Source organism: Thunnus albacares, chromosome 7, assembly GCF_914725855.1.
Source record: "Thunnus albacares chromosome 7, fThuAlb1.1, whole genome shotgun sequence".
In the NCBI taxonomy this organism is placed as follows: Eukaryota; Metazoa; Chordata; class Actinopteri; order Scombriformes; family Scombridae; genus Thunnus; species Thunnus albacares.
The window spans coordinates 35,396,950-35,422,521 of record NC_058112.1 but is presented as its reverse complement, the minus strand read 5'-3'; the positions used below and the strand labels follow the sequence as shown (position 1 = coordinate 35,422,521).

General features: G+C 40.9%; 1 protein-coding gene across 1 annotated transcript; it reads left to right on the top strand.

Moving 5' to 3' along the window:
• LOC122986511 (zonadhesin-like) lies at positions 1 to 25,000 on the top strand. The gene is made up of 5 exons (XM_044357819.1): positions 1 to 227; positions 366 to 492; positions 10,948 to 12,243; positions 23,615 to 23,659; positions 24,750 to 25,000. The coding sequence occupies exons 2-5, from the start codon at positions 382 to 384 to the stop codon at positions 24,879 to 24,881; spliced, it is 1,584 nt and encodes a 527-aa protein (XP_044213754.1). The 5' UTR covers positions 1 to 227; positions 366 to 381; the 3' UTR covers positions 24,882 to 25,000.
• Positions 25,001 to 25,572: the final 572 nt, after the last annotated feature.

The following is a 25,572-nucleotide window of genomic DNA, read 5'->3' as shown; positions in this document are numbered from 1 at the left end:
GTTTCCCTCAGGAGTTGGTAGACAGTAAAAACAGCTAAAAGAGAAACACGACTCCACATGAATGATGACGTTGCTCCATTAATAATCAGCTGTTTGCTAATAAGTTCAACGTATCAGCTGAAAGCTGATGAGTCGCAGTTTCACTACTGATGGAAACTAAACATCAGACCTGCAGCTGCTCTGAATCACTGATGAGTTTGAAAGCAGACAGAATCACTAACATCCAGGTGAGAAGGTTCTCTCCTCTCATTGGTCAGATGTTCATGGTTCAGGTGTTTACAGGAACCTGGAGCAGAGCTGTGATTGGTTCATGAGGAGCTTCAGTCCAACAGAAACATCATGTTTGTTTTTGTCTCCTCTGACAGACGGACACTCGGTCTGATGGCGGCTGCTTCCCATGTTCCCATCCAGCCGCCCGCAGCAGCCAATCAGCATGAAGCTGAGGAGTCAGGTGGCAGCGTCACAGCGCTGGTAACCACCCAGGAGGAGGAGGTGAGTTCAGAAGCAGCTCCTCTCCTCTCCTCTCTCCTCTCCTCTCCCCTCTCCTCCTCTCTCCTCTCTCCTCTCCTCTTTTGATAGAGTTGATCATTCTTATTTGTTTAAAACACTTGGTTTCTTTGGTTAGGGTTAGGGTAGTATTTCTTGTATTAAAGGGTTAGGGTAGTATTTCTTGTATTAAAGGGTTAGGGTAGTATTTCTTGTATTAAAGGGTTAGGGTAGTATTTCTTGTATTAAAGGGTTAGGGTTATTTCTTGTATTAAATTGTTGTATGCAGGAGTCCCTGTTTTATTAAAAGTGGGGGGAGGACTCAGCCGACCGGTCCCCGTCCAGAGAGGCATCAGACAGGGATGTCCCTTATTGTCCCTTATCTTTATTTATTATTGATCCTCTCCTACATCAGCTCAGGCAGCGTCTCTCAGGGTTAACCTTGGTAGAAAGCACAACAAATACAGTTAGTTTGTCAGCATATGCTGATGATGTCATAGTGTTCATAAAGAGTCAAAATGACATCCAGATTCTCAAACAGAAACTAGAACTGTATGAACAAGCTTCTAAGGTCAACTGGTTAAAATGTGACGGCCTTTTACTGGGAGAGTGGAGTAATAAAGAGAAGCCAACTTTATCAGCTGGGCTGCAGTGGAGCAGAGAAGGGATGAAGGTCTCAGGTGTCTTTCTAGGGAAACTGGGAGGGTCTAGTGGAAAAAATCTGTGCCCAATTGTCTCGGTGGACGTGGATCCAGCCCCAGTTGTCCTACAGGGGGAGGACTTGCCTCTATGCTCTGGCACCGGGTCACTGTGGTAGAACCTCCAGACACACTTATAATGGAAATACAGAAGAGACTGGTGAATTTCTTCTGGGGAGGATATCACTGGATTAAATCTGCTGTGCTGTCCCTACCTGTGTTAGAGGGGGGCCAGGGACTGATAGATCTCAGGAGTCGCATCACAACATTTCGTCTCCAGACTGCACAGCGTCTGCTTTATCATAAGCAGCAGCCCTGGACTGAAACAGCATCTGTGCTGCGTCACAGAGTGAAGAACCTGACCTACAACAAGCATCTGTTCCTTCTGGATCTGGCTGGTGTAGATACATCAAACACTGCGTGCTTGGAGAACAGTTTTAAATGCAAAAAGAGACTACTCTCAGATATATGGTTATGTTGGGGAAGAACCTCTGTTTCATCACTCATACAGAGCAGGACTCTAAGTTCTGCCAGTGTACAGAAAGTCTTTATAACAGCTGGGCTGACGAAGCTGGCAGGACTAAGGTCGGCAGGGCAATGGAAGAGTCATGACACTGGGATTAAGTCATTGCGCCTTCTAGAAAGACTGTTGGAGGAAGTGAAGGGTGGGCTTCCTGGTCTCTTTAGAGAGGCGTTGGGGGCGGAGTCTACAGAGGATCAACTGGTTTCCATCATTGTCCATCTGTGCTGCAGTGGAGGAGCAGGAAGAAGACAGCGGACGTATCTGTGAAGGTTCTGAGTAGAGCATCGTTGGCTGGTGTCTGGGAGTCGAGGTGGTCTGGTGTGTCGGCGCCAGGATCATCTCCCAGAGGCAGCTGGAGGTCCCTGTACAAACCTCCCATAGAGAAACGCAGTGCGGACCTCCAGTGGAGGGAGGTGCATGGGGCCAGACGAACAGACATGTGACACATATAGATCAACAGGAAGTCATTGTGGTTTTTGTCCCAGACCAGCTCCGGTTTGGCTCGCTGGTTTAGGACTGGTTTTTGAAGACAAGTTGTTCATTTTTGGTCCCAGATACTCTGCAGTTCAGCGGTCTGTCTGTCTGGTTAATGTTTTACTGGGTCAAGATGAGCGTCTGGTTCACTAGAAGGAATAAAACGAAGGGAACCGGATCTGTAGATGAACTCATGTTCAGAGGAGAACATGTTTATTATAAAACATGTTTATTATAAAACATGTTTATTATAAAACATGTTTATTATAAAACATGTTTATTATAAAACATGTTTATTATAAAACATGTTTTATAATAAACATTATTATAAAACATGTTTATTATAAAACATGTTTATTATAAAACATGTTTATTATAAAACATGTTTATTATAAAACATATTTATTATAAAACATGTTTATTATAAAACAGACGTGGACGAGATGAAGATGTTTTGTGTAGAAAAGCTGGTGAATCACTTTTTATTCTCAACTTCTGAAAACAACAACAACATCTGTTTGTTTGTTTGTTTATTTATTATTGTGTTGTTGTTTTTTTAGGTGGAAGGTGTAAATACATGATCAGGTGATTTATATACGATCAATCTCTTTATGTTCGTTTATTGTAAACGAAGAATCGGACCAATAAAGGGTTGGTTAAAGGTCAAAGGTCAAAGGTCTCTCCTCCTCTCCTCCTCTCCTCTCTCCTCCTCTCCTCCTCCTCTCCTCCTCCTCCTCCTCCTCTCCTCCTCTCCTCCTCTCCTCTCTCCTCCTCTCCTCCTCCTCTCCTCCTCCTCCTCCTCCTCTCCTCCTCTCCTCCTCTCCTCTCTCCTCCTCCTCCTCCTCCTCTCCTCCTCTCCTCTCTCCTCCTCCTCTCCTCCTCCTCCTCCTCCTCCTCCTCCTCTCCTCCTCTCCTCCTCCTCCTCCTCCTCTCCTCCTCTCCTCTCTCCTCCTCTCCTCCTCCTCCTCCTCTCCTCCTCTCTTCTCCTCTCCTCTCTTCTGCTCCTCCTCTCCTCTCCTCCTCTCTTCTCCTCCTCTCCTGCCTCTGCTCCTCTCCTCTCTCCTCCTCTCCTCCTCTCTTCTCCTCCTCCTCCTCCTGTCGTCTCCTGCAGATCTGTGTCTTTGTTCTTTGTTTAAACGGCGTGTCTCTGAGCGTCTCGTAGCGTCTCTGAGCGTCTCGTAGCGTCTCTGAGCGTCTCTGAGTTCAAAGCGACTCTGCTGACAGCTTTTCTTGTTTCTTTTTCCGACTGATTCTCTTATTTTCGTCTTTTCGTCTTTTTCTTCTCGGAGTTTGTGTGATTGTTCTTTCGGGTCACGTTGTGGATTTAAGATGATTTCAGTGATGAGCTGTTTAAATATTCTTATTTCCAGAACAAGGTGTTTTGAATGATGAGATATAATCATGTGACTGCTGCTTTCATCTCGAACCTCCTGTAAACACACGACGACGTTCCTGGAAGTCTTCAGATTAACGGAGCAGATTCATGAGTGTATCACATCATTTCATGTGTTTTAAGATGTTGGAGAAACGTAACTCTTCAGTTTAGAGTTTAAACGATGAGTCTTCATTGACAGATAATTGATAAGTAAATTCATTATTTTGATAAAACTGTTTTATATCATAAAGTGAGTTTTAATTAATCCTGAAATATTCTGAGGAGGAAAAGTTGTTTCAGCAAATAAACAGACTGAGTGAATAAATGATGACGTCATGAATCATGTGACTTAAACGTCACTGCAGAGCTGAAAACATCCGTGTGGAGCGATGATGAGGAGGCTGTAACCTTCCTCACATCAACACATGAAACTGACAGAAACGTCGTGTTTCCATCATGTTTTCCATCGTTGGAGCTTTTAATGACGTCGTCTCGCTGTTTCTTCTTCTGCAGCGTTTAATGGCAGCAGCTGTTTATCTGCTGATGTTCACAGGTTCACTACATTTATACTGAACATTTTCTGGAAATTCAGTTCAAATTTGGATGAAACTCGGCTGCTGTAAACTGAATATTTATCAGCTTGGACACAGTTTCCACAGTTATCTGATGTTTCAAAGACCAAACAACTGAGACAATAACGATATATATATATATATATTATAATCAGCAGTTTAATTGATGATGAAAATCAACCTCAGCTTGTTTGCATGTGCTGTGTGTGAAGCTGGAGGCTAACAGATCCAGGCTACATTAGCATTACCAGCATCACACACCACGATCTCCAGGTGCATTGTGGGTAATGTAGGAGGCAGGAGTCTGATGTGGAGACAGAAATAAACTCAGATGTTCTTCAGAGTAGATTTAAGGTGAAACAGTGTTCAGTGAGCTGGCAGCAGCTCAGCCTCTGACTGTGTTTAACTGTGAGTCTCTGCAGGTTTAGAGTGATAGATGCCATTACCCGGCCTCATGTGTACACGCTCACTGATCCGAACCGCCTCCAAATAAGTTTCCTCCCAACCTCTCCGGCACGCGGCGCAGAAGCACTTAAACCAAATTGACTTTACTGATGTGAATTATGAAGATACTGATATCATGCATAAAGTTATTTACCCCTCAGAAGAATTCAAATAGGTAATTCCCTCAGATCGCGATACGGGGAACTAATATGAATGCAAATAGGATTAGGCCTCTGCATTAGTGTCTGATAAACAATTTACAGGTCTGAGTGTTGAGCGGAGGATTCGCTGTGCGCTGCATGGGGAGCAGGGAGAGCAGGGGGTTAACCCTCGATCTTCTGCTGTCATTAGCCTGTTAAAGCCTCACATCATGTCTGCAGCCGCTGCAGCTAAAGGCGCCAAATCCACCAGATTACTGCAGGTCATCACGCTCAATTTCATTTAAATCAATTCAGTTCACATCCGTCCTGAAGAACGTTCTGAAATAAACAGCAGCTCGATACGATGCAAAGCAGGTAAACATCATCAGCAACAGAAATAAATATCTGATCAGGTTTCATATTGAAGTGAAGCTGCTTCACCTCTGATCACTTCCAAACTGATCAATGCAGCAGCGTTCGTTGGTATTTAACTAAAGAGGAAGATGTGACTGTTTTCTGCACCAACATGCTCCTCTTCACTGCAGTGATGGTTGGTTACCGTGTTTAAGTTTCATTCATAGTCAGAGTTTAATTTAACCCCTTTAAGTTATATTTCTATTCTTTGTCTCCTGCTGGCAGCGAGAGTAAACGCTCTGCTGTGATTGGCTGACAGGCAGCAGCTCTCGTGCACCCTGAATGACAGAAACACAGAGACGGCCGGTAGAAACCCACATGTTTAAATGTACATAGCTTTTGACTGCATACTGGGACAAATCCCAGTATGAAAAAATATATATTTGTATTGGGGCCCACCGCTGTTGTTTCCAGTGGTTGTCATATTATCTGCAGTCTAACATTGGAGAGCTGTATAAGGCTACTCCTCCTCCCTTTTTGTTGGATCCTTTAACATCTCATATTCCTCCAATTCAGCATCCACACCTTTATCATCACTTAACTATGTGAGTTTAGAATAGTTACTGTAGAGACTTCTACTACTAAAGTGCATTAATGATAGTCCTTCCACTATGACATTATTGTTGAACTGGTCTTACAGTTTATATTGATGTTGTTGTAGAAACGGTTATTTATATATATGTACATACATATCGTATGACTCATGTTCTGGATGTTCAAAAATCTTAAAGTTCCAGTTTTAACTTCTTTGGAAATAGTTCAAGCCATTCTCTGCTTCATTTAGTTTAATGTTTAATTCCTCATCGTCAGCGTTACCATATGGACCACGCCCCTGCCTAACCTAACCTGCTGGACTGATGCAGGCGTGGTTATGAGATACTGTGTTTTTGTATGTGTCCATGAAGGCACCAGAGGACTGTGGTTGTGTCAGCCAACCAGATTCAGAGCACCTGGACATTGTGCTCTCATAGGATAAAAGGTTAACTCAGTGTCTCTCTCACCTGGACTCAGCAGCTGCAGACTTTTGCCTTTGTTACAACACCTTACACCCTACTGCTCACACATTCTCATTTACATCACTGACACACTCCACATATGTAGTTATTACTTCAGTTGTTTACTTTATTACAAGAAATAACTTTAATTAACTGCCATCCATTGCGTCCACTCCCATATTTGTCACGGCCTAGGAGCCGGGTTATGACACTGACCTTTCGGGAAGGGTTTAGGGTTCGTGTATATGTTATGACTTGCTGCTCCAGTGTGTGTAGTTCATGTGTCTGGACGTCTTCCCTGTTGTTAACTCCGTAGCCCCGGCGTATGTTCGCTGTGTGATCTGTAGTCCATTTATGATTAACCTGATCTGAACAATGAGATTCTCAGCTTTCCTTGAACGCTGCCTTTACGACCATCAGGGCTGATTATGGTGAATACGATCACATGATACAGGAACAGAAGTTTGTTGAGCTTCACTCGAGTCACCGTGTGAATCTTCCATATATCAACAGATTAGGTTTCCTATTTTCCAATGATATATAATACATTGATATTTACTCTCAGAGATGATATTGACCAAAATATAAAGACAGCACCAAAAAAGATATATTTATATATTACTCCATTGTCTAGCAACTAAAAAAATGACAATATGCAAATAAATGGCTGTAACTCACTGAGGAAGAGGAGCAACTTCACACAAAGCTCCAAAACACCTAAATACAACTTTTCATCTTGAAAAAACAAATACGCTGGTTTTCACTGGGCATTTTCTTCATTTAATATGTTTTGCTCACACAAAGATAATGCATGATGGTGACTTTACACTGCACCAGAGAGAAAGAGCAGGTTTCCCCTGAATCATATGATGTGTAACGCTTGATACTCACTGAGAGAATAAAACTGTGTCCAGGCGCTTCTTTGTCTGTGTAGGTTTTAGAGGGTCAACAGAGTCGTGTTCTCTCTGTTGTTGAAGCTGTCATGTCCTCTATCTACTCACTTCCTCTTCGATGAGCTACAGGAACATGAATGTGACAGATATTTCACTTAAAACATTAAAAGTTGACTTCATGGTGGCACTTGAGGAAAAGTCAGAGGATCACCAGAGTCAGCAGGATTCATCCTCTGAGGAACATGAACATCTGAACAACATTTCATAACAATCCGACAGACATTACTGTCCACAGAGACACCAGCAGCTAAAATCAACCTTAAAAATAGAAAAATAAGATGATTATTAAAAATAATATAAGGATGAATTGACCCTGAGACAACCAATCAAACCCCACATCACTGTAAATAAGTGCTCACATGCTGTCACTGATATCATATATATATATCACTTATGTGAAGCTTTTTGGGCTGCAGTGGAGCTGCATGTAAAGCAGCACGGCAGCGTGTCGGAGCTGTTTGCTTTGCTTCTTTTTCTCAAGCTGAGCTTTCAGTAATTAACTAAGTTAAAGTATCAGGTAATAGGAACACAGAGAGAGTTGTAGGTTCTGTAGGTCTGTCCCTTCTTCTTCTTGTTGTTGTTCATGTTCCTTGACTCGCTCTGTGATTAGAGGTAGCTTTTACAGTGAATACGAGCTGTAGCAGGACATCTCATAAAGGGAGGATGAATCAAAAGAACACAGACTTTTATTTTCAGCAGAGAACACAGTTTGAGGATCAGAAAGGTGTCCTATAGCCTGAAACATGTGAAATCTTTAAATCTGCCATTAAACAACTGTTTTAAATACAAAGTAAAAGTCTATTTTTTCAGTCTTCTTCGTCAGTGACACGTTACATGAACTGTAACTGATTCGACTTCATTGTTTCAGGTTTCCTCTCACACATCACACCGCTGACAAATCTTCATACGTGCTTTTCGGACGGCGTGTTCTGTATGTGGCGTTTAGGCACTTTGATGGTCCACATGGTGACTGTCAGCAGCACCAATTAAAGCTGCTGCTGCTGACAGTCAGAGCGTCCAAACAAACCTCACAGGGATCATTAAACACTGTACATCAAACATGTCCTCTCACTGAGGCTGATGACTTCACTGTACATCAAACATGCTGATGACTTCACCGCTCATTCAAACCTCTGATGTGGTTGTTAATTAAAGTCCTCATACGGCTCATTTTAGTTTCTGTACAGCTTCAGTTCAGCCGCAAACATGTTAAAGTAAAATCAGGTGAAGATGTAATTTTAACAACTTAAAGATTTACAGACAAACAAGTTTCTTTAAAGAAGAAAACCTTTAAAACAAACAGCCATGCTAACAGCTGTGAGGCTGCACAGTGGTGAGCTAACATGCTAACAAGAGTTTAGTAATGTTTACCATGTTCACCATGTTCGTTTAGTGTGTTAGCATGCTAACATTAGCAGTAAACACAGAGAACAGCTGATGTCATCAGTTCTGCAAACAGAAGTTCTGGACAAACTAAACGTTGACCTGATGACTGATCTGATTTGATGGTGAAGTGCTGAAACGCTGTGACATCATCAGTGTTTCCACAGTAAGTTTCTGAAAGGAGGAAGAACAGAACTTTATCTTATGAATACACACCAAGTCCATATATACATAAATGAGACCAAATGCTATTTACCCTTAACAAACTTATTTTAAGGAACTTAGCTGCATTAACATTGAAATCAAAACAAACATGCATATTATTAATAATAAACCAATAAAATGACCTTTGAAAAAAACAATGTTTTGAATAAATTATAAATTTATGAACAAGAATAAACATAAAATTACAGTACATCAACACATGAGGACTCCTGGTGACCAAAAATGTCAATATGTATTCAAGGAGAGGAAAATACATTAGCCTACAGGGCCCTACACACATGTGTAGTCCATGTATAGCAAAAAATAACCTTGGCTGTGTATGTGTACATGTACAGTATATGTATGAGTGTAGTTACAGTATATATATATATATATATATATAAGTGTGTATATGTACAGTATATGTATATAAGTGTGTATAGTTACAGTATATGTATGAGTGTAGTTACAGTATATATATATATATATATATAAGTGTGTATATGTACAGTATATGTATATAAGTGTGTATATGTACAGTATATGTGTATTTTATTCTTCAAATAAAATATGAGAGGGGTTGGATGTAATGTTACTTGCCAGAGACGACATTCTTTTAGTGTATGCAGCTTGTAAACTTGACTCAAGCATTTGACCCACAATCTCTGAGCAGATATGAAGCCGTCGAACTTTAAGCTGAACAGAGAGACAGCTGAACCCTGCACTGATTCCATACTGCACAACACTTATTATAGACTGGAAAAACAATAACAGGATCTGCTTGTTTGCTCCAAATGACCTCAGTCTCCTAACAAAATAGATATGTTGTTGTACCTGCTACAGATATAATCTATATGTGCACTGCAGGATAATACAGCGTCCACATAGATGCCCAAATATTTACAGGAGGAACGTTGTTCAGTCTGTGTGTTATGACAGTAACTGGTGGAGGTCAGGTTAATAATAAGTGAATTCATTTCACACCACTCCACTAATCTATCTGTACAATACTGATGAATACGAGGATCATCTTCAGTGCCCAACAAAGACAACAGTGTGTATTACAATGTATATGTGTGTGTGTGTCAGGGACAATAGTGAGAATAGAGGTGTGTATAATTGTGTGTATAAGTGTGTATACTGTATATGTGTATATATACAGTATGTGTCTGTCAGGCACATAGTGACAGTGCAGGTATATATAATTGTGTTTATGTATGTATAGATTAGTGTGTTTCATGCACACATAGTGACAGTACAGGTACAGTATATATAATTAGCTCTCCTGGGACTCCTGTCCTGAATAGTTTAAGGATGCTCGCAGCTCTGTGAGATGTTAAACTGCTGTTGATGTCTGTTGCCAGCTGAGGCCTAATTGTCCTCAACAGGCAGCCGCTTGTATGAAGATGAACGACACGTTGAGGGAGGCAGGCGGACATTTTGTTGAATTGTAAACACTCTCTCATATGCTAATGCTGCGGCCTCGGAGCCGTGTGAGAGACGCGAGTGGAGATTGGAAGTGAGAGCTGGTGGTTTGTGTGGTGAGAGTTCACACTGAGACGGTTTGTACTGTTTGTGTTGGGACTATTCCTGGTTTATCACACTTGTTCCAGTCAAACTGAACACACAGAGCAGGCAGGAGAGGTCTGCTGATGCTCACAGCTTCATCTCATGAAACATCCTGACGGAGAATCAGGCTGAATGAGTTCATAGAAAACCTCCTCAGAGATAAACCTCCTCCCCTCTCAGCCCTCCATTGTAGACTGCATGAACGATGCTCAGAACAGACTTTAAATTAATTTGTATTATTCTCAAACATTCTGTAAAGTTAAAAAGTGCATCCACACAGAAGCATTAACATAATGCTGCCTGCTACCTGCAGCAGTAACACTATATACCCATTTATCATTAATGATCAGTCTATAAACAGTTAATACACGGTTTATTATAATATATCGTTTATAATACAAACAGGTATAAGTGTTTTCATTTTTCACATTACTCCACTATGATCAACACAGCACATACACTGACACATGAATACAGTCTGTAAGTAGTAAAACAATGTTCAGGTCTTATTTTACTATGAAGACATCAGGAGAAATGTCACTGCTTCTACAATTCAGACATTTTTATTGACTTTAACTCTGTAGGTGCAGAAACCAAATCAAGCACCTGATGTAAAAACTGAAGATCATCTTATTTTGAGTTTTTACGTTTACAAATTCATGACATCAGGTATTATTTTATTGTATGTACATGTTTGTTCTTATGTTTGTTCTCCAGCCTTTCCAACCAGCTTCAGCCCCTCTAGTTGGACCTGTGGTGGGTCCAGAAGAAGCGGTGGTGAGTCCAGAAGAAGCAGTGGTGAGTCCAGAAGAAGCAGTGGTGAGTCCAGAAGAAGCAGTGGTGAGTCCAGAAGAAGCAGCGGTGAGTCCAGAAGAAGAAACAGCGGTGAGTCCAGAAGAAGAAGCAGCGGTGAGTCCAGAAAAAGCAGCAGTGAGTCCAGAAGAAGAAGCGGTGGTGACTCCAGAAGAAGCAGTGGTGACTCCAGAAGAAGCAGCGGTGAGTCCAGAAGAAGAAACAGTGAGTCCAGAAGAAGCAGTGGTGAGTCCAGAAGAAGCAGTGGTGAGTCCAGAAGAAGCAGTGGTGAGTCCAGAAGAAGCAGTGGTGACTCCAGAAGAAGCAGCGGTGAGTCCAGAAAAAGCAGCAGTGAGTCCAGAAGAAGAAGCAGTGGTGAGTCCAGAAGAAGCAGCGGTGAGTCCAGAAGACGCAGTGGTGAGTCCAGAAGAAGCAGCGGTGAGTCCAGAAGAAGAAGCAGTGGTGAGTCCAGAAGAAGAAACAGTGGTGAGTCCAGAAGAAGAAACAGTGGTGAGTCCAGAAGAAGCAGCAGTGAGTCCAGAAGAAGCAGTGCTGAGTCCAGAAGAAGAAACAGTGGTGAGTCCAGAAGAAGCAGCGGTGAGTCCAGAAGAAGCAGCGGTGAGTCCAGAAGAAGAAACAGTGGTGAGTCCAGAAGAAGCAGCGGTGAGTCCAGAAGAAGAAACAGTGGTGAGTCCAGAAGAAGCAGTGGTGACTCCAGAAGAAGAAACAGTGGTGAGTCCAGAAGAAGAAACAGTGGTGAGTCCAGAAGAAGCAGCGGTGAGTCCAGAAGACGCAGTGGTGAGTCCAGAAGAAGAAACAGTGGTGAGTCCAGAAGAAGCAGCGGTGAGTCCAGAAGAAGAAACAGTGGTGAGTCCAGAAGAAGCAGCGGTGAGTCCAGAAGAAGCAGTGGTGAGTCCAGAAGAAGCAGCGGTGAGTCCAGAAGAAGAAACAGTGGTGAGTCCAGAAGAAGCAGCGGTGAGTCCAGAAGAAGAAACAGTGGTGAGTCCAGAAGAAGAAACAGTGGTGAGTCCAGAAGAAACAGCAGTGAGTCCAGAAGAAGCAGAAGCACCTCAGAAACCAGAGCGACCTGCAGACCTGGTCGTGCCTGCTGGTCGTTGTGTGAACTCCAGCAGTGATGGAGCAGACATGATTGGCTGTGACCGGCTGTCTCTGAGGAGCGACTCTTTGTCTCTGACCAGCGAGCCTGCCGTCTCCAGGAGGGTGAGTGACAGAAACTCTTGATTTATATCTGATCAGTCTGCTGATGTTTGATGTTTAACGGAGGAAAACAACAAATGTTGTGCTGCAGGTTAAATGCTCCAGGATTTAAATCCATTCATGGGGTGAAATAAGTCTCTGCAAATGTTTTGCATTTGACCCTTGACTTAATCTTACCATCCTGACAGAGCTGATCTTTGAGTTTTATTGTGACAGTAAAAACTGAAGGACACGGTGCTGATACGGCTTTAATAAACTGTGAACTTATTGTCCCAATAGCGACTGAGCTAACGAGTTTGCCAACTGATTGTTAGCCAATCATTATCATTCCATTAAAATGTTCCATATTGCATGAGATCCTATGACACACAATGACAGGACAAATTAACATCTGGTTGTTGATATTAACGTTCCAAAGAATCTGAACCTGAATCCAAGGGGTTAAAAAGGGGAAAAAAACATGCTTTACACATAGAAACAACATAACGATTTTCATAGAAAACGTTTTTATTAACGTCCAAATACTAAGCGTTAAATCTTACTGAGATACTTCTTTCTGAAAAGATGATTCACACAACAAAACAAAACAAAATGTATTTTATTTTCTGCTTTCTGCTGCTCCTGTTCTCCAACTCCAACAATAACTTCCTGTTTCAAACGTGATAAATGATAATACAAAGATAACATAAGGATAACATAAAAAGATAACAGTCTGACACACACACATCTTTTCCTCCTTTTAGATTCAGTTTCACATCATTTAAACCACATACGTAAATAAAATATTTACTGCAGAGTGATGGCACTCTTTCTATTCATGCTTATATGACAGAGTTAATAAAAATATTTTCTAATTTTCAGTAAAAATATGAGATGCAATCTATCACATGTGTTTAACAGAATCACTGTCATACATGTGACATGATGTGTAAAATCTCACAGTAACCTCGGGTTACTGTTGGGGTCATTGTTACATTATTGTTACATTATTGTTAGGGTTATTGCTGGGATTATTGTTAGGGTTACTGTTAAGGTTACTGTTAGGGTTATTGCTGGGATTATTGGGGTTATTGTTGGGATTATTATTAGAGTTATTGTTACATTATTGTTAGGGTTATTGCTGGAGTTATTGTAAGGATTATTGTTAGGGTTATTGTTAGGGTTACTGTTAGGGTTATTGTTAGGGTTATTGTTGGAGTTATTGTAAGGATTATTATTAGGGTTATTGTTAGGGTTATTGTTAGGGTTATTGTTGGAGTTATTGTAAGGATTATTATTAGGGTTACTGTTAGGGTTATTGCTGGAGTTATTGTTACATTATTGTTAGGGTTATTGTTGGAGTTATTGTAAGGATTATTATTAGGGTTATTGTTAGGGTTATTGCTGGAGTTATTGTAAGGATTATTGTTAGGGTTATTGTTAGGGTTACTGTTGGGGTTGTTAGGGTTACTGTTGGGGTTACTGTTAGGGTTATTGTTGGGGTTATTGTTAGGGTTACTGTTAGGGTTATTGTTGGGGTTATTGTTAGGGTTACTGTTGGGGTTACTGTTAGGATTATTGTTAGGGTTATTGTTAGGGTTACTGTTGGGGTTATTGTTAGGGTTATTGTTGGGGTTATTGTTAGGATTATTGTTAGGGTTGTTAGGGTTATTGTTGGGGTTATTGTTAGGGTTACTGTTGGGGTTACTGTTGGGGTTAGGGTTACTGTTAGGGTTATTGTTAGGATTATTGTTAGGGTTGTTAGGGTTACTGTTGGGGTTATTGTTAGGGTTACTGTTGGGGTTACTGTTAGGGTTATTATTAGGGTTATTGTTGGGATTATTGTTAGGGTTACTGTTAGGGTTATTGTTGGGATTATTGTTAGGGTTACTGTTAAGGTTACTGTTGGGGTTATTGTTGGGATTATTGTTAGGGTTACTGTTAGGGTTATTGTTGGGGTTATTGTTGGGATTATTGTTAGGGTTACTGTTAGGGTTATTGTTGGGGTTATTGTTGGGATTATTGTTAGGGTTACTGTTAAGGTTACTGTTGGGGTTATTGTTGGGGTTATTGTTGGGGTTATTGTTGGGATTATTGTTAGGGTTACTGTTAAGGTTACTGTTGGGGTTATTGTTGGGATTATTGTTAGGGTTACTGTTAGGGTTACTGTTAAGGTTACTGTTGGGGTTACTGTTGGGGTTATTGTTGGGATTATTGTTAGGGTTACTGTTAAGGTTACTGTTGGGGTTATTGTTGGGATTATTGTTAGGGTTACTGTTAGGGTTACTGTTAAGGTTACTGTTGGGGTTATTGTTAGGGTTATTGCTGGGGTTACTGTTAGGGTTACTGTTAGGGTTACTGTTAGGGTTTCTGGTAGGGTTTCTGGTAGGGTTACTTGTAGAGTTGTAGATCTTAGTAAACAGAAATGTTGGTGACATGTTCAGACATCCATCCAACCTGCTGCTCATCTGTGTGACTCAATCTCAGGTGTGAAAAATGTTCAAATCCAAGAAAATATGTGAAATCAGTGAAGCTCGTCTAAAAATAATAACAGAATAAAGAGGTAGCGACCTCCATCTTGTCCCAATGAACTAAACATCACTGATACTCCCCTCTGAACAAAACATTCATGTTCCTGTGCAGAGTCTCATCTTCAGACACAAAGCGGCTGCTGGTGGCAGGTCACTCGGGGGAATATGAGTGGTGAATGAGCGGTGAAGCCGCAGCGTAATCATAATTCTCTTGACCTCTCATGACCTTGGTGGGGCTCCGACACTGTGGGCCACGCTACAGAGCAGTGGCTCCTTTCACAGCGACGCCTCGTCTAAAATGGCTTTTTCATTTTAAACAATCACACGGTGGCGGCACTGAATGGATGCCAGATCACATAAAAGTGCTTTTTCTCCAAAACGCCACAGAACAAACCGGCTCCACTCTCATTAAATGTTCCTCCAACTAAAAGTCTGATCTGAATGCATCCAACAAAAATCTCAATTAATATGTTAATGAGCTCAGGATTCCTCATTACTTACTTTAACACACAGCCAGCAGCACCAAACCTTGTATGAGAGGGTTTGTTCAATGTTGATGTTCCTTTGTCATTTTAACACTTACAAGTTTTTTTAGGAGGTTTTGACCATATCCCATGGCCTTCTTCAGCAACTTGTTCTGGTCAGTAGCAGGTGATCATAGATGGAGGTGGGATACAGTTAAAAGCTGTGGAAAAAGCTTGGAACTTTGAGTTTTGCATATTTGTTATATCAGTTATGTTCTTTCAATTTCAAGAATGAATCTTTAGTTTCTTCTTCTTAAAAAATGACAACCTTTCTTTCAAACCTTAAACATGTTTATAGACATAGAAAGACTAGACTTAATAATGATTTATTTCTGATTTTAAAGTTAACAAGTTAAAACTTTTAAAACATCATCTCCTCTTTCTTCTTCATGTGAAAGAATCTGTAAATATTGTTGATTTCTAAAGTTTTCCTGCTGGACACCAGATATCTCCTGCTTCACTTTAAAGTCCATCATCAGTGTTTGTGCACTTGACACATCACACTTGTGTAAGTTGCATATTGGACCATGATTGACTCCAAACTAGTTGTGATGTCATAAATCCTGCAGGTACATCCAGATGTTAAACTGAGAATGGACATGCCTGCATCGGCATTGTGTTTGTTCACCTGAAGCTCTGATTTTTTTCAAATATTTTAAATCCTATATTGTTTACAGTCTTCTGTGCTGCTTTTCTCGGTGCATTTCTACGTTTCTTGGCTCGCTGTGACCATCAACTGTTTTAAATCTCATCTCAAAGCCATTTTTTCTCAAAAGCACTCTGTTGATGCTTCTTCTCTCTGATTTCCTTTGTTCTTACTTTTTAAAAAACGTTACTCATCTTTTACTGAAATATTCATTCATGTGATTTTTATTTGTAACTGTGAAGCACTTTGTAACCCAGGACTGGAAAGGTGCTGTGAAATAAAGTTTTTGTTGATCAGTTGAATGACGCTTGCAAGCTCGTGCATAATACGAACAGAACATTAACTCTCATTAACACATCACTCTATAGCTATTCTTGTAACTACAATAGAAAATATTCATATGAATCATTTTTCCAGCTGTCACTGGGGGGTTTGGAAGGTGCTGCTAATAATAATATATATGATAGTCAGTTGAGAACTTGTTGTGCTCAAAGCATCAAAATAAAGTTTGAAAAAGTCAGAATCAATGAGCCATTCCAGAATCAATAATCAGTTATTCAGAATAATCCACAGACGTCACTGTGGTCTGTTTTTATTTTCCTCTGAAGGTAAAATATCTTTTCCTCATATGTAGATAAGAAGAATTGTGGCACACGTGGATTTAACGGGTCATTTGTAGAGTGTACTGCAGGTGTGTAAATTTAAACTACACACAGAATAATAAACAGAAATGGGAGACGAGCAGCAGCTTCATCACAGTGGGATTAAAGAGTCAGGAGTCCTTTTAAGTAATAAAGCTTAGTCATGTCTGAGTGAAGCACACTTCATCAAAGTCTTTAATACGTTTCTCTCCGTCTCACCGGACTGTTTAGGAACATTTCATTTTCAGACGGACTCAGTGAGTCGTGACCGCAGGGCTGCAGTTTGATTTGAGAAGAGTAATTAAAGGGGAAGTCTCGCCCTCCTGGGTTTCTGCCTCATTGTAATAATGAATCATTTATGGCTTCAGGGCTCCCGTCTTAATGCCCCCACAGTCAGCTGACAGACTAAAGACACTTCACTCATACAACATAAAAACATCATAAACATCAATCTTACATCATACTACAGTATAAACAACAACTATGAATAGTTGTTGTTTATACTGTAGGATATATATATATGTGTGTGTGTGTGTGTGTGTGTGTGTATACATATATATATATATATATATATATATATATATATATATATATATATATATATATATATAACAAGTGGTAACATCTGTAACACTAATTTATTTTACAGTGAATATTGTTGTTCGCTTTTATATTAATATTATTATACTAATACTAATACACACATATACATATATATATATACAGTGTGTACATACATATAAATGTATTGGGTAAACAGCTGTAAAGTCCACATTCTGCTGCTGTAGAAGTTTACAAATACAAACTTGACCAAAAAATCTGTTCCAATGAATGAAAATAATATTTCAATGTGTAAAGAAATATTCTGTAATGAATGGTGTTAAATGTGCAGTTTAAAATTAATTCAACATGATGGATGTCGATGAGTTCATCTGACAGCTGTGAGACTGATGTATTATAATTTAGTTATTGTGTGATGTCACCTCTTGACTTTCTTTTGTTTCTCATTTTATTTTTATTTATTTCATTCACAGTTTTGTACTTCTTATCCTGTCTATGTAATGTCTGAATTAACCCCCGGGGATCGATATGTATACTCTTATCTTTTCTTTTCTTATCTTATCTCATGTTTTCCTGTAGTTTCATCTTCAGAAATGCCTTTCTTCTCATTAATGTTGCTAATAACCTAAATCAAAAGCTGAGAGCACTGTGACAGATGAGACGTTTATCACGTTGATTAGATGATCAAGAGTTTGTCTTCTGATAAAACAAATACTTTGGGGACGTGACTCAGATTATTCAGTCTAATAAAACTCTTCTTCTCTTTGTTCAAACTGAAAGTTGCAAAGATGAACAATTACCAGGATTTTTTTTATTTTCTCTTGATCTTCTTGTTTCATTCTGTGAAAGCTGCAAACAAAAGAGATTGATAGAAAATATAAAAAACAATAGACTTGAAAAGGTTAATTCAACCAAAAATGAAAAGTCCTTCCCTGTGTGTCCTCCTCCTTCCTCTGACTGGACTTTTAAACTCATTTATCTCTCAGCTCTGATCACTGCTCGCCCACTCTGCAGGATTTCACCGCTCGCCAGTTTGATGGAGCAGCTTGTAAACGCAACCAATTAGGACGGACAATTGGCATACAAAAGGGCCGTTGCTGAATGGGAATGATAGGCTGGAGGCTTTCCTCCCGCCTCTGTAGCTGTCAGAGGATCTGAGGAGAGGAAGAGGAGGGTGATGAGGGGGAGGAGGAGGAGGTAAAGCCAAGCGGCTGTGTTTTGACAGGGTGAATAGATGGAGGAGTGGAAATGGCTTTTGTTATGTTAAAGGGGAGAAACAGGAGCCCATTCACGCCTCTCAGCACAGAATGAGTTGGTTTTACGATGTGGTTGGCTTCTTGTGGAGCGCTGAAAGGTTTCAGGATGGAGAGCTTCTTTCACTCTTTCTACAATAGAAATAAAATATTGTTTGGAAAGTTCACTGGACTTGAACTGCTCAAATTTCAATAAAAACTGGGGAAATGGGGCTGTTATATAACATTTGACCAGTAGTGTACATGCAATCACAAATGAATATATTTATATACATTACATACATATACACACACATACATGCAAAAGGTAGTTACTAAAATACCACAGTTAGAAACAACACAATAACACAACATAAAGGTTCCTGAAAAAGGTGAAGCTGAAGCTACAGCTGATTGTACTTTTTACAACACATCCTGTTTGACATCAAACAATAAAAACAAAAATAACTTACATATCCTGCATGCATATGTTCCTTAAGAATAATTTTAGATCTGTTCAGTAAACATACGAAGTGCTCCAGATGTTTTAAATTCCTCACTACAGCTGCTCCATAAATTCACCTCTTTTTGTGCTTAGATGGCTTACACTGGCTGAGACTAATGTGACCTTCACAGACCACCTTACCTATCGTGACATGAGCAAATCAAATCAAAGAAGCTTACTGCTATTTCTACCCTAACCCTAACCCCATGTGGCTGGTCACAGGTAACATTGATCAATGGACTAAGAATACACAAAGGCCAGATGAACTGCCTGGAGCAGGTGAGACTGGGACCTTGCATTGACCAGTATCTCCTGAGAGAAGGGTCAAGTCAGTCGAGTGAACCTCAGCAGCAGGACACAACCCACAGTCTGCCAAGCATCAACACCCCAGTTGTAGAGGAGGGTAAGTCATCCACAACATCTTAGAACCTGGAACCACTTCACATACATGTGATGGAGAAGAAGATCCAAGGATACAGGTCACATGTGAAGTGGCCAAGAAGAAAGAAGAAGGCAAGGCAAGGACAGAGTCAGCTCCAGGACCAAATGGAGTTCCCTACTGGCTGTATAAGAATGCTCCAGATGTTCTGAGGTTTCTGTGGAGGCTACTGAAGGTGATGTGGAAGAAGAAAAACATCCCAGAAGCATGGCAAAGAGCAGGGTGAGTATTAATCCCCGAAGAGAAGAATGCATCGAGTATCGATCAATTCGGCAAATAAACTTTGTGAATGTTGAAGGGAAAATTTTCTTCAGCATTGATGCACAAAGGTATGGCAATCTACCTGAAAGACAACAACTTGGTTGAAACCTTGGTATCAGGTTTCTCAGGATGCTCAGAACATTTAACCATGATATGGCATCAGTTTCAGGCTGCATGTTAAATTCCTCAGCCTGGCCAATGATTTTGGATCCATCGCACATACTATCCTCTGGACAGCCTTTTGAGTTTTTCTGTGTTCCAATGACCATCACAAAACTGGATAGAAACTATTTTTAAGATCTGCAGTTTTGCCTCACAACATCAGAGTACACCAAATCTTGGCAACCCCTGGGTATAGGAATGATGGCAGGATGCACCATCTCCCCACTAGCCTTTACCGTGGTCATGGAACTGATTATCAGAGGATCCAAATGAGTGGTCGGAGGAAAACGCCTGCAGTCTGGACAACGACTATCTCCCATCCACACCTATATGGAGGACATGACCACTCTGACCACAACCATCACATGTACAAAGCGACTCCTGGAAAAACTTCATTCCAACATAACATGGGCAACCCTACAGCACATACTCACCAGCTGCAAGACCAGCCTCATCCGAGGACGCTACACCTGGAGGCACAACCAGGTCATTCGCAACTGGCACTAGTGCTGAAAGAAAGGAAGACTAACAACAATGTTCTCTCTCCCCCAACCCCTGGCTTCTCAAACTCCATGGCCTTTGTACCAGCAGGAATGGTACCAAATAGGCAAATGCATGAAAAGAATCAAGCCTACTGGATACAGCGCAGGATTGGAAGATAAAGATCCTGTAGTCAGCCTCACAAAAGGCCCTGTTCATCATAGAACTGACGGTGCCACGGGAGGATGCAGTTGGTGAAGCATATGAACGCAAACAGCTGAAGTACTCCGATCCAGCAACTGAAGCAGAATAAAGGGGCTGGAAAACACAGGTGCTCCCTGTGGGGGTCGGCTGCAGGGGTTTCGTGGCTATGTCAACCACCAGGCTGCTGAAAGGGATTGGAGTCTGAAGACAGGCCCTCTGACAGGCTATCAAACCACTGGCAGAAGCTGCTGAGTGAAACAGCAACTGGCTCTGGCTGAAAAGAAAGGCAAGAACTGGGTGGCAACATGTCCATCAGCCAGCAGGAGAGGTAGAAGTGGGGGGCTGTGCACCTGGGACACCAGGTATCACTGATGAGCCCTCTGGAGGTGTCGTGGGCCTATCAACCAAGGAAGGAGGCTGCCCACCAGATGACCCCAGTGAAGTTTCTACCCCTGCTCCTACTGCTGGTTATGAAGAAGAAACCTGGACTCGACTGATCCTCCTGAAGTTCTGTTGCTGGTGGTTATGATTTGCGGGGCCTGTAAACACCCGATGACCCCAGTGATCGACAATTACAATATAGGATTGTAAAACTAATCCAATGTTATCTATTCATATTTAAAGATTAATTTACATACTAAAAACTTGAGGTAATTATTTTTAGTGATAGCCAGTAAAAATAATTCTCTCAGTTTATGTGTTACTGGCAAAAAGTTAATTTTGGACCCTACGCTGGATCCTACATTTCCCATAATGCAAGTTAACACAGTCCCTGCCTGGTGAACATCCAGCCCAGTCTGATGACATCATATGACATCGTCAGGGTTATTTTCTCCTCCAGAGCCTCAGATGACATCATACATGTTGTAAACGACAGTTTTCTGACTGACGTGTAAAAATACAAAATCAATGTTTTTATTTTTGTCTTTTGAAAACAAAAATTAGTTTTGGAGCAAATTAAAATGTTGATGCTGAAAATGATCAAAACTCCCTGAAGTGACCACTAATCAATAATCAAACTTAAACCAAACGTCCATGAAAGACATCTGTTAAACTTTGTGTCTTCTTGAAGTTTATATATCAAACATAGAAGAAATAAATCTTGCTCCTGCTGTCTCTCTGATGAAACACCACAGACCCTCCAGGTGCATGCTGGTCCTTTATAAAACAAATATAATGTTAGTTAAATTAACTGAATATGTTAAACAAGAAAATAATGAAACTAAATCTAAATAGAGTGAATATTAATAAAACAACAAACTAATAAAACACATTTAAAATCATATAATTACTCATTATAATTATAATTATAATTATAATTAATGCTTTAATTCCCAGTTATTATTGAGTGATTTATGTTGTAGTCATGGTTCATCAGTTCCTCACAAGCTGATAATAATTTATCATCGTTATCTCTATTATTTATTCTTCATGTCTTTTCTTACGTTTCGTTCACCTACAGTTGAACTCCTTCAGTTTATTAATGATGTGAGATTAATAATGAGGGAGGTTCCTCTGAGATTCATGCGTCTGTCCGCCTCACACAGCGAGGACGTGTCCATCATAACACCGGGAGTTTCCACCGCACCGCGTCCTGCTGAGACATCATTACCCATAAAGCCTCAGTCTTTGTTGTCACCTGATGAGGATGATGAGCTTCTCACAAGAAACTCTGAACACATTGTTGATTAAGTACAAATAAAATAAAATATAAACCCAAAACAAACTTAACATCATCGTCCTGCTGCCAGATGTTTGTGTCAGTAGTGAACAGCTGCTCGGTGTCTCTCTGCAGTGTAACATCAGCTACTGTTGGCTGTAATATTCTCTCCTGTAATATCTCTGACGGTCACATGACGCCTCTCATATCAGTCATTTAGCGATTTGCTTTAGAAGATGTTTTTTAACTTCATGTTGAAGTGTCCCTCTTCATTTCTGTCAGCTGCTCTGATGAATTCATGTTTTCTAACAGTTTCAGCTCCTCTGATACGATACTGACGCTGATAAATATGTCTGCTGATTTATGATTCTTCTTTTCACTGTTTGGGAACATTTCTGTGAATGAAAGTCACCCGCAGAACTCAGACCTCTTAAATAAATCCTCATCACTTCATCAGGAGTCATCAGACCTGTTTTGGTCCTGCTGCACTTTTTATTTTCTCCTGTTGAGTAAAATCACAGAGATTTGAAGAGGCTTGACGACGACTCAGACAGGAAACATGAAACAGATTTATTCATGTATCGGCTGCTGGAAATGAAAAAATAAACCAGACAATGGAACAGTGCTCATTAACCAGAGAGAAGACAGTAAATAAAGATGTCAGGTGGAGAGATGAAAGCACAGAGTCCTCTGAAGTGTGCTTTAGTTGGCCTTTGAGAAGTCTAGCAGTCTTTTAGGGATTGAATGGATCCGTTATATTTTATCACTCCTTCAGGGAGTTTCACTCTCAGTCTGCAGAAATCTTATATCATCACTCACTGTACAAACAATTACACAACATAGATAATTATTCCTTTATGTCCTCACAGACGTACGATTCAGTCAGAGCAGATTTATTCATTGAATCAATCAGCTTAATTTATGCAACGCAGTATTAAAGTTAGAGGAAAAATCATCCCAGAATTCCAGAAGAAAGTCAATATTACAAGACAAAAATCATAATATTTCTTGGAAAATGTCATAATAAAAAAGTCACAAAATTTCAAGGAGAAAACTATTTTGAGGGAAACGGAGGATTTAGTGATTAATCCAAGTGAACCGACACTTTGTCTTTGTGGGATTTTTCTGTCAGTCAATTCAGAAAAAAACAACTGAAACTAATTTCAGTGTTTGGTTTTATGCCGCATATTTAAAAGTAGTTGAATTCTTTCACGTAGAGCTGAAAGCTGAAAACTTCAGATCAGCGTGGAGCGATGAGGAGACTGTAACCTTCAAATCAGTACATGAAACTGAAATGTCATATTTCCACATTGTTTCCACGTGTTTGGTTTTCCATCTTTGAGCTTTGACTGTTGCTCTTTTGATGACGTCTTCTGCAAACGGTTTAATGGCACCAACGGGAGAATTAGCGCCACCTGCTGTTTATCTGCTGTTTATCAACAACAGCAGTGGATGGAAACAAACATTTATTACATTTTATACTGAATATTTTCTGAAAATTCAGTTAAAATTTGAGGTTGATCTGATTGAAACTGATGTTGTTTTGCAGAGCGAGGAGGACGATACGAGGAGCGTCGCTGCTTCTTCTGTCATGGTGAGTTCATGGTGAACAAAATAAGTTTAGTGCATGTGTGAGTGTGTGTTTGTTTGTGTGTTTGTGTGTGTTTGCCAAACAGTGGAGAGCCATCAGCATCTGTATATTGATTAGTCCATTTAAAAAACGGACTAGGTTAAAGTAAAGTGTTAAAGTTATTACTATAAAATGTTGTTATTATTATCCAAACATCAAATAATGAATTCCAGATTTCTGTGTTACACCTGGCAGGTGAATGTTTGGTATTTTTCTTTTAACAGTGTTTTTCAGGAGGACTGCTCTCTGCTGTGTGTGTGTGTTTAGTTGTGTGTGTGTGTGTGTGTGTGTGTGTGTGTGTGTGTCAGGCTGAAGGACAGCCTCCCTCTGTGACAGGTGGAGGTGTGTAATTAAGGTGGAGGTATCAGGTAAACAGTGAGGGCGACCCGGCAGGCCTCTGATTAAAGACAGCTTCCTGCTTCACAGCGTCCTGCTGGACAATAAACACCACTAATGGCATCAGGACCCCCGCGAGGACCCCCGCCCTGCAGAGGACATCCAGGACGCCGGTTCATGGCGGAAAAACCCGCACATGATGCAACATGAGGGGATATTAAAGGAATGCTCCACTGAAAATCTGTTTCACAGTTTTACATGAACACACCTGGAGGCTGAGAGTTTGTTGTTTGTTCTTCATGGAGGACGCAGCTGTAGTCCGTAAATACTGAGCCGAGACATCCTGAACCACACAAACCTCCACCATGAATCTATTCAGGAGGACACTACTTCCGCCATTTTGGGCTCATAGAGCACGCTCAGTAGAGCCAGCTGACTTCCTGTTGGTTCAGATGGACGTGATAAAATAACTGAATCATGTAACTCCTCCAGACTTTCTAAATGTGAACTGAATGGATGAAACTCTGATCATGAAGTTCAGTTTGTGAAGTTCAGATAAATATGTTCAGTGTTTTACAGTCAGATCTGAGAAAATCGTCTGTATGGAGACAAAGAGACAAACTGCTGACACAGTTAGAGGAACATTATAGTCTAAAATACAACACTCTGCTCACCCTCCTCACCTTCCTCTCACCCTCCTCACCCCCCCACCCCCCAGTCCCTGTTCCACAGGGTGCAGCTGGATCCTCTGGAGAAGGCCTGGTGGAGGAGCTCAGCTCTGGGGAACATGGCGGCTCAGCGCCGGCTGCTGGCTCAGGATCCCGGCCTCGTGTTGAAGAAGGTATGTTAGGAACACCAGCTGTTTTATCTCTGAAACATCTTCCTGAAGGTTAACTACAGACGACAGCTCAATTACAGCTGCAACTAACAATTATTATTATTATTGATTAATTTATCATTCATTTTCAATTAATCAATTCTTCGTTTTGGTCAGTGAATAAATGTCACATTTCTCTAGAGCTAAAGCTGATGTCATTAAATGTTTTGTTTTGTCTGACAAAACCCCTTTGCTGCTCTCACACATAAGACCAGCAAAGTCTCAAATTACAGAACCAGAAACCAGCAAGGATTTAGAATTTTTGTTTAAAAAGGCATCAGGATGGTGGGTCTCAGGCATCAGGATGGTGGGTCTCAGGCATCAGGATGGTGGGTCTCAGGCATCAGGATGGTGGGTCTCAGGCATCAGGATGGTGGGTCTCAGGCAGCAGGATGGTGGGTCTCAGGCATCAGGATGGTGGGTCTCAGGCATCGGGATGGTGGGTCTCAGGCAGCGGGATGGTGGGTCTCAGGCATCAGGATGGTGGGTCTCAGGCAGCGGGATGGTGGGTCTCAGGCAGCGGGATGGTGGGGCTCAAGCATCAGGATGGTGGGTCTCAGGCATCAGGATGGTGGGTCTCAGGCATCAGGATGGTGGGTCTCAGGCATCAGGATGGTGGGTCTCAGGCATCAGGATGGTGGGTCTCAGGCATCAGGACAGTGGG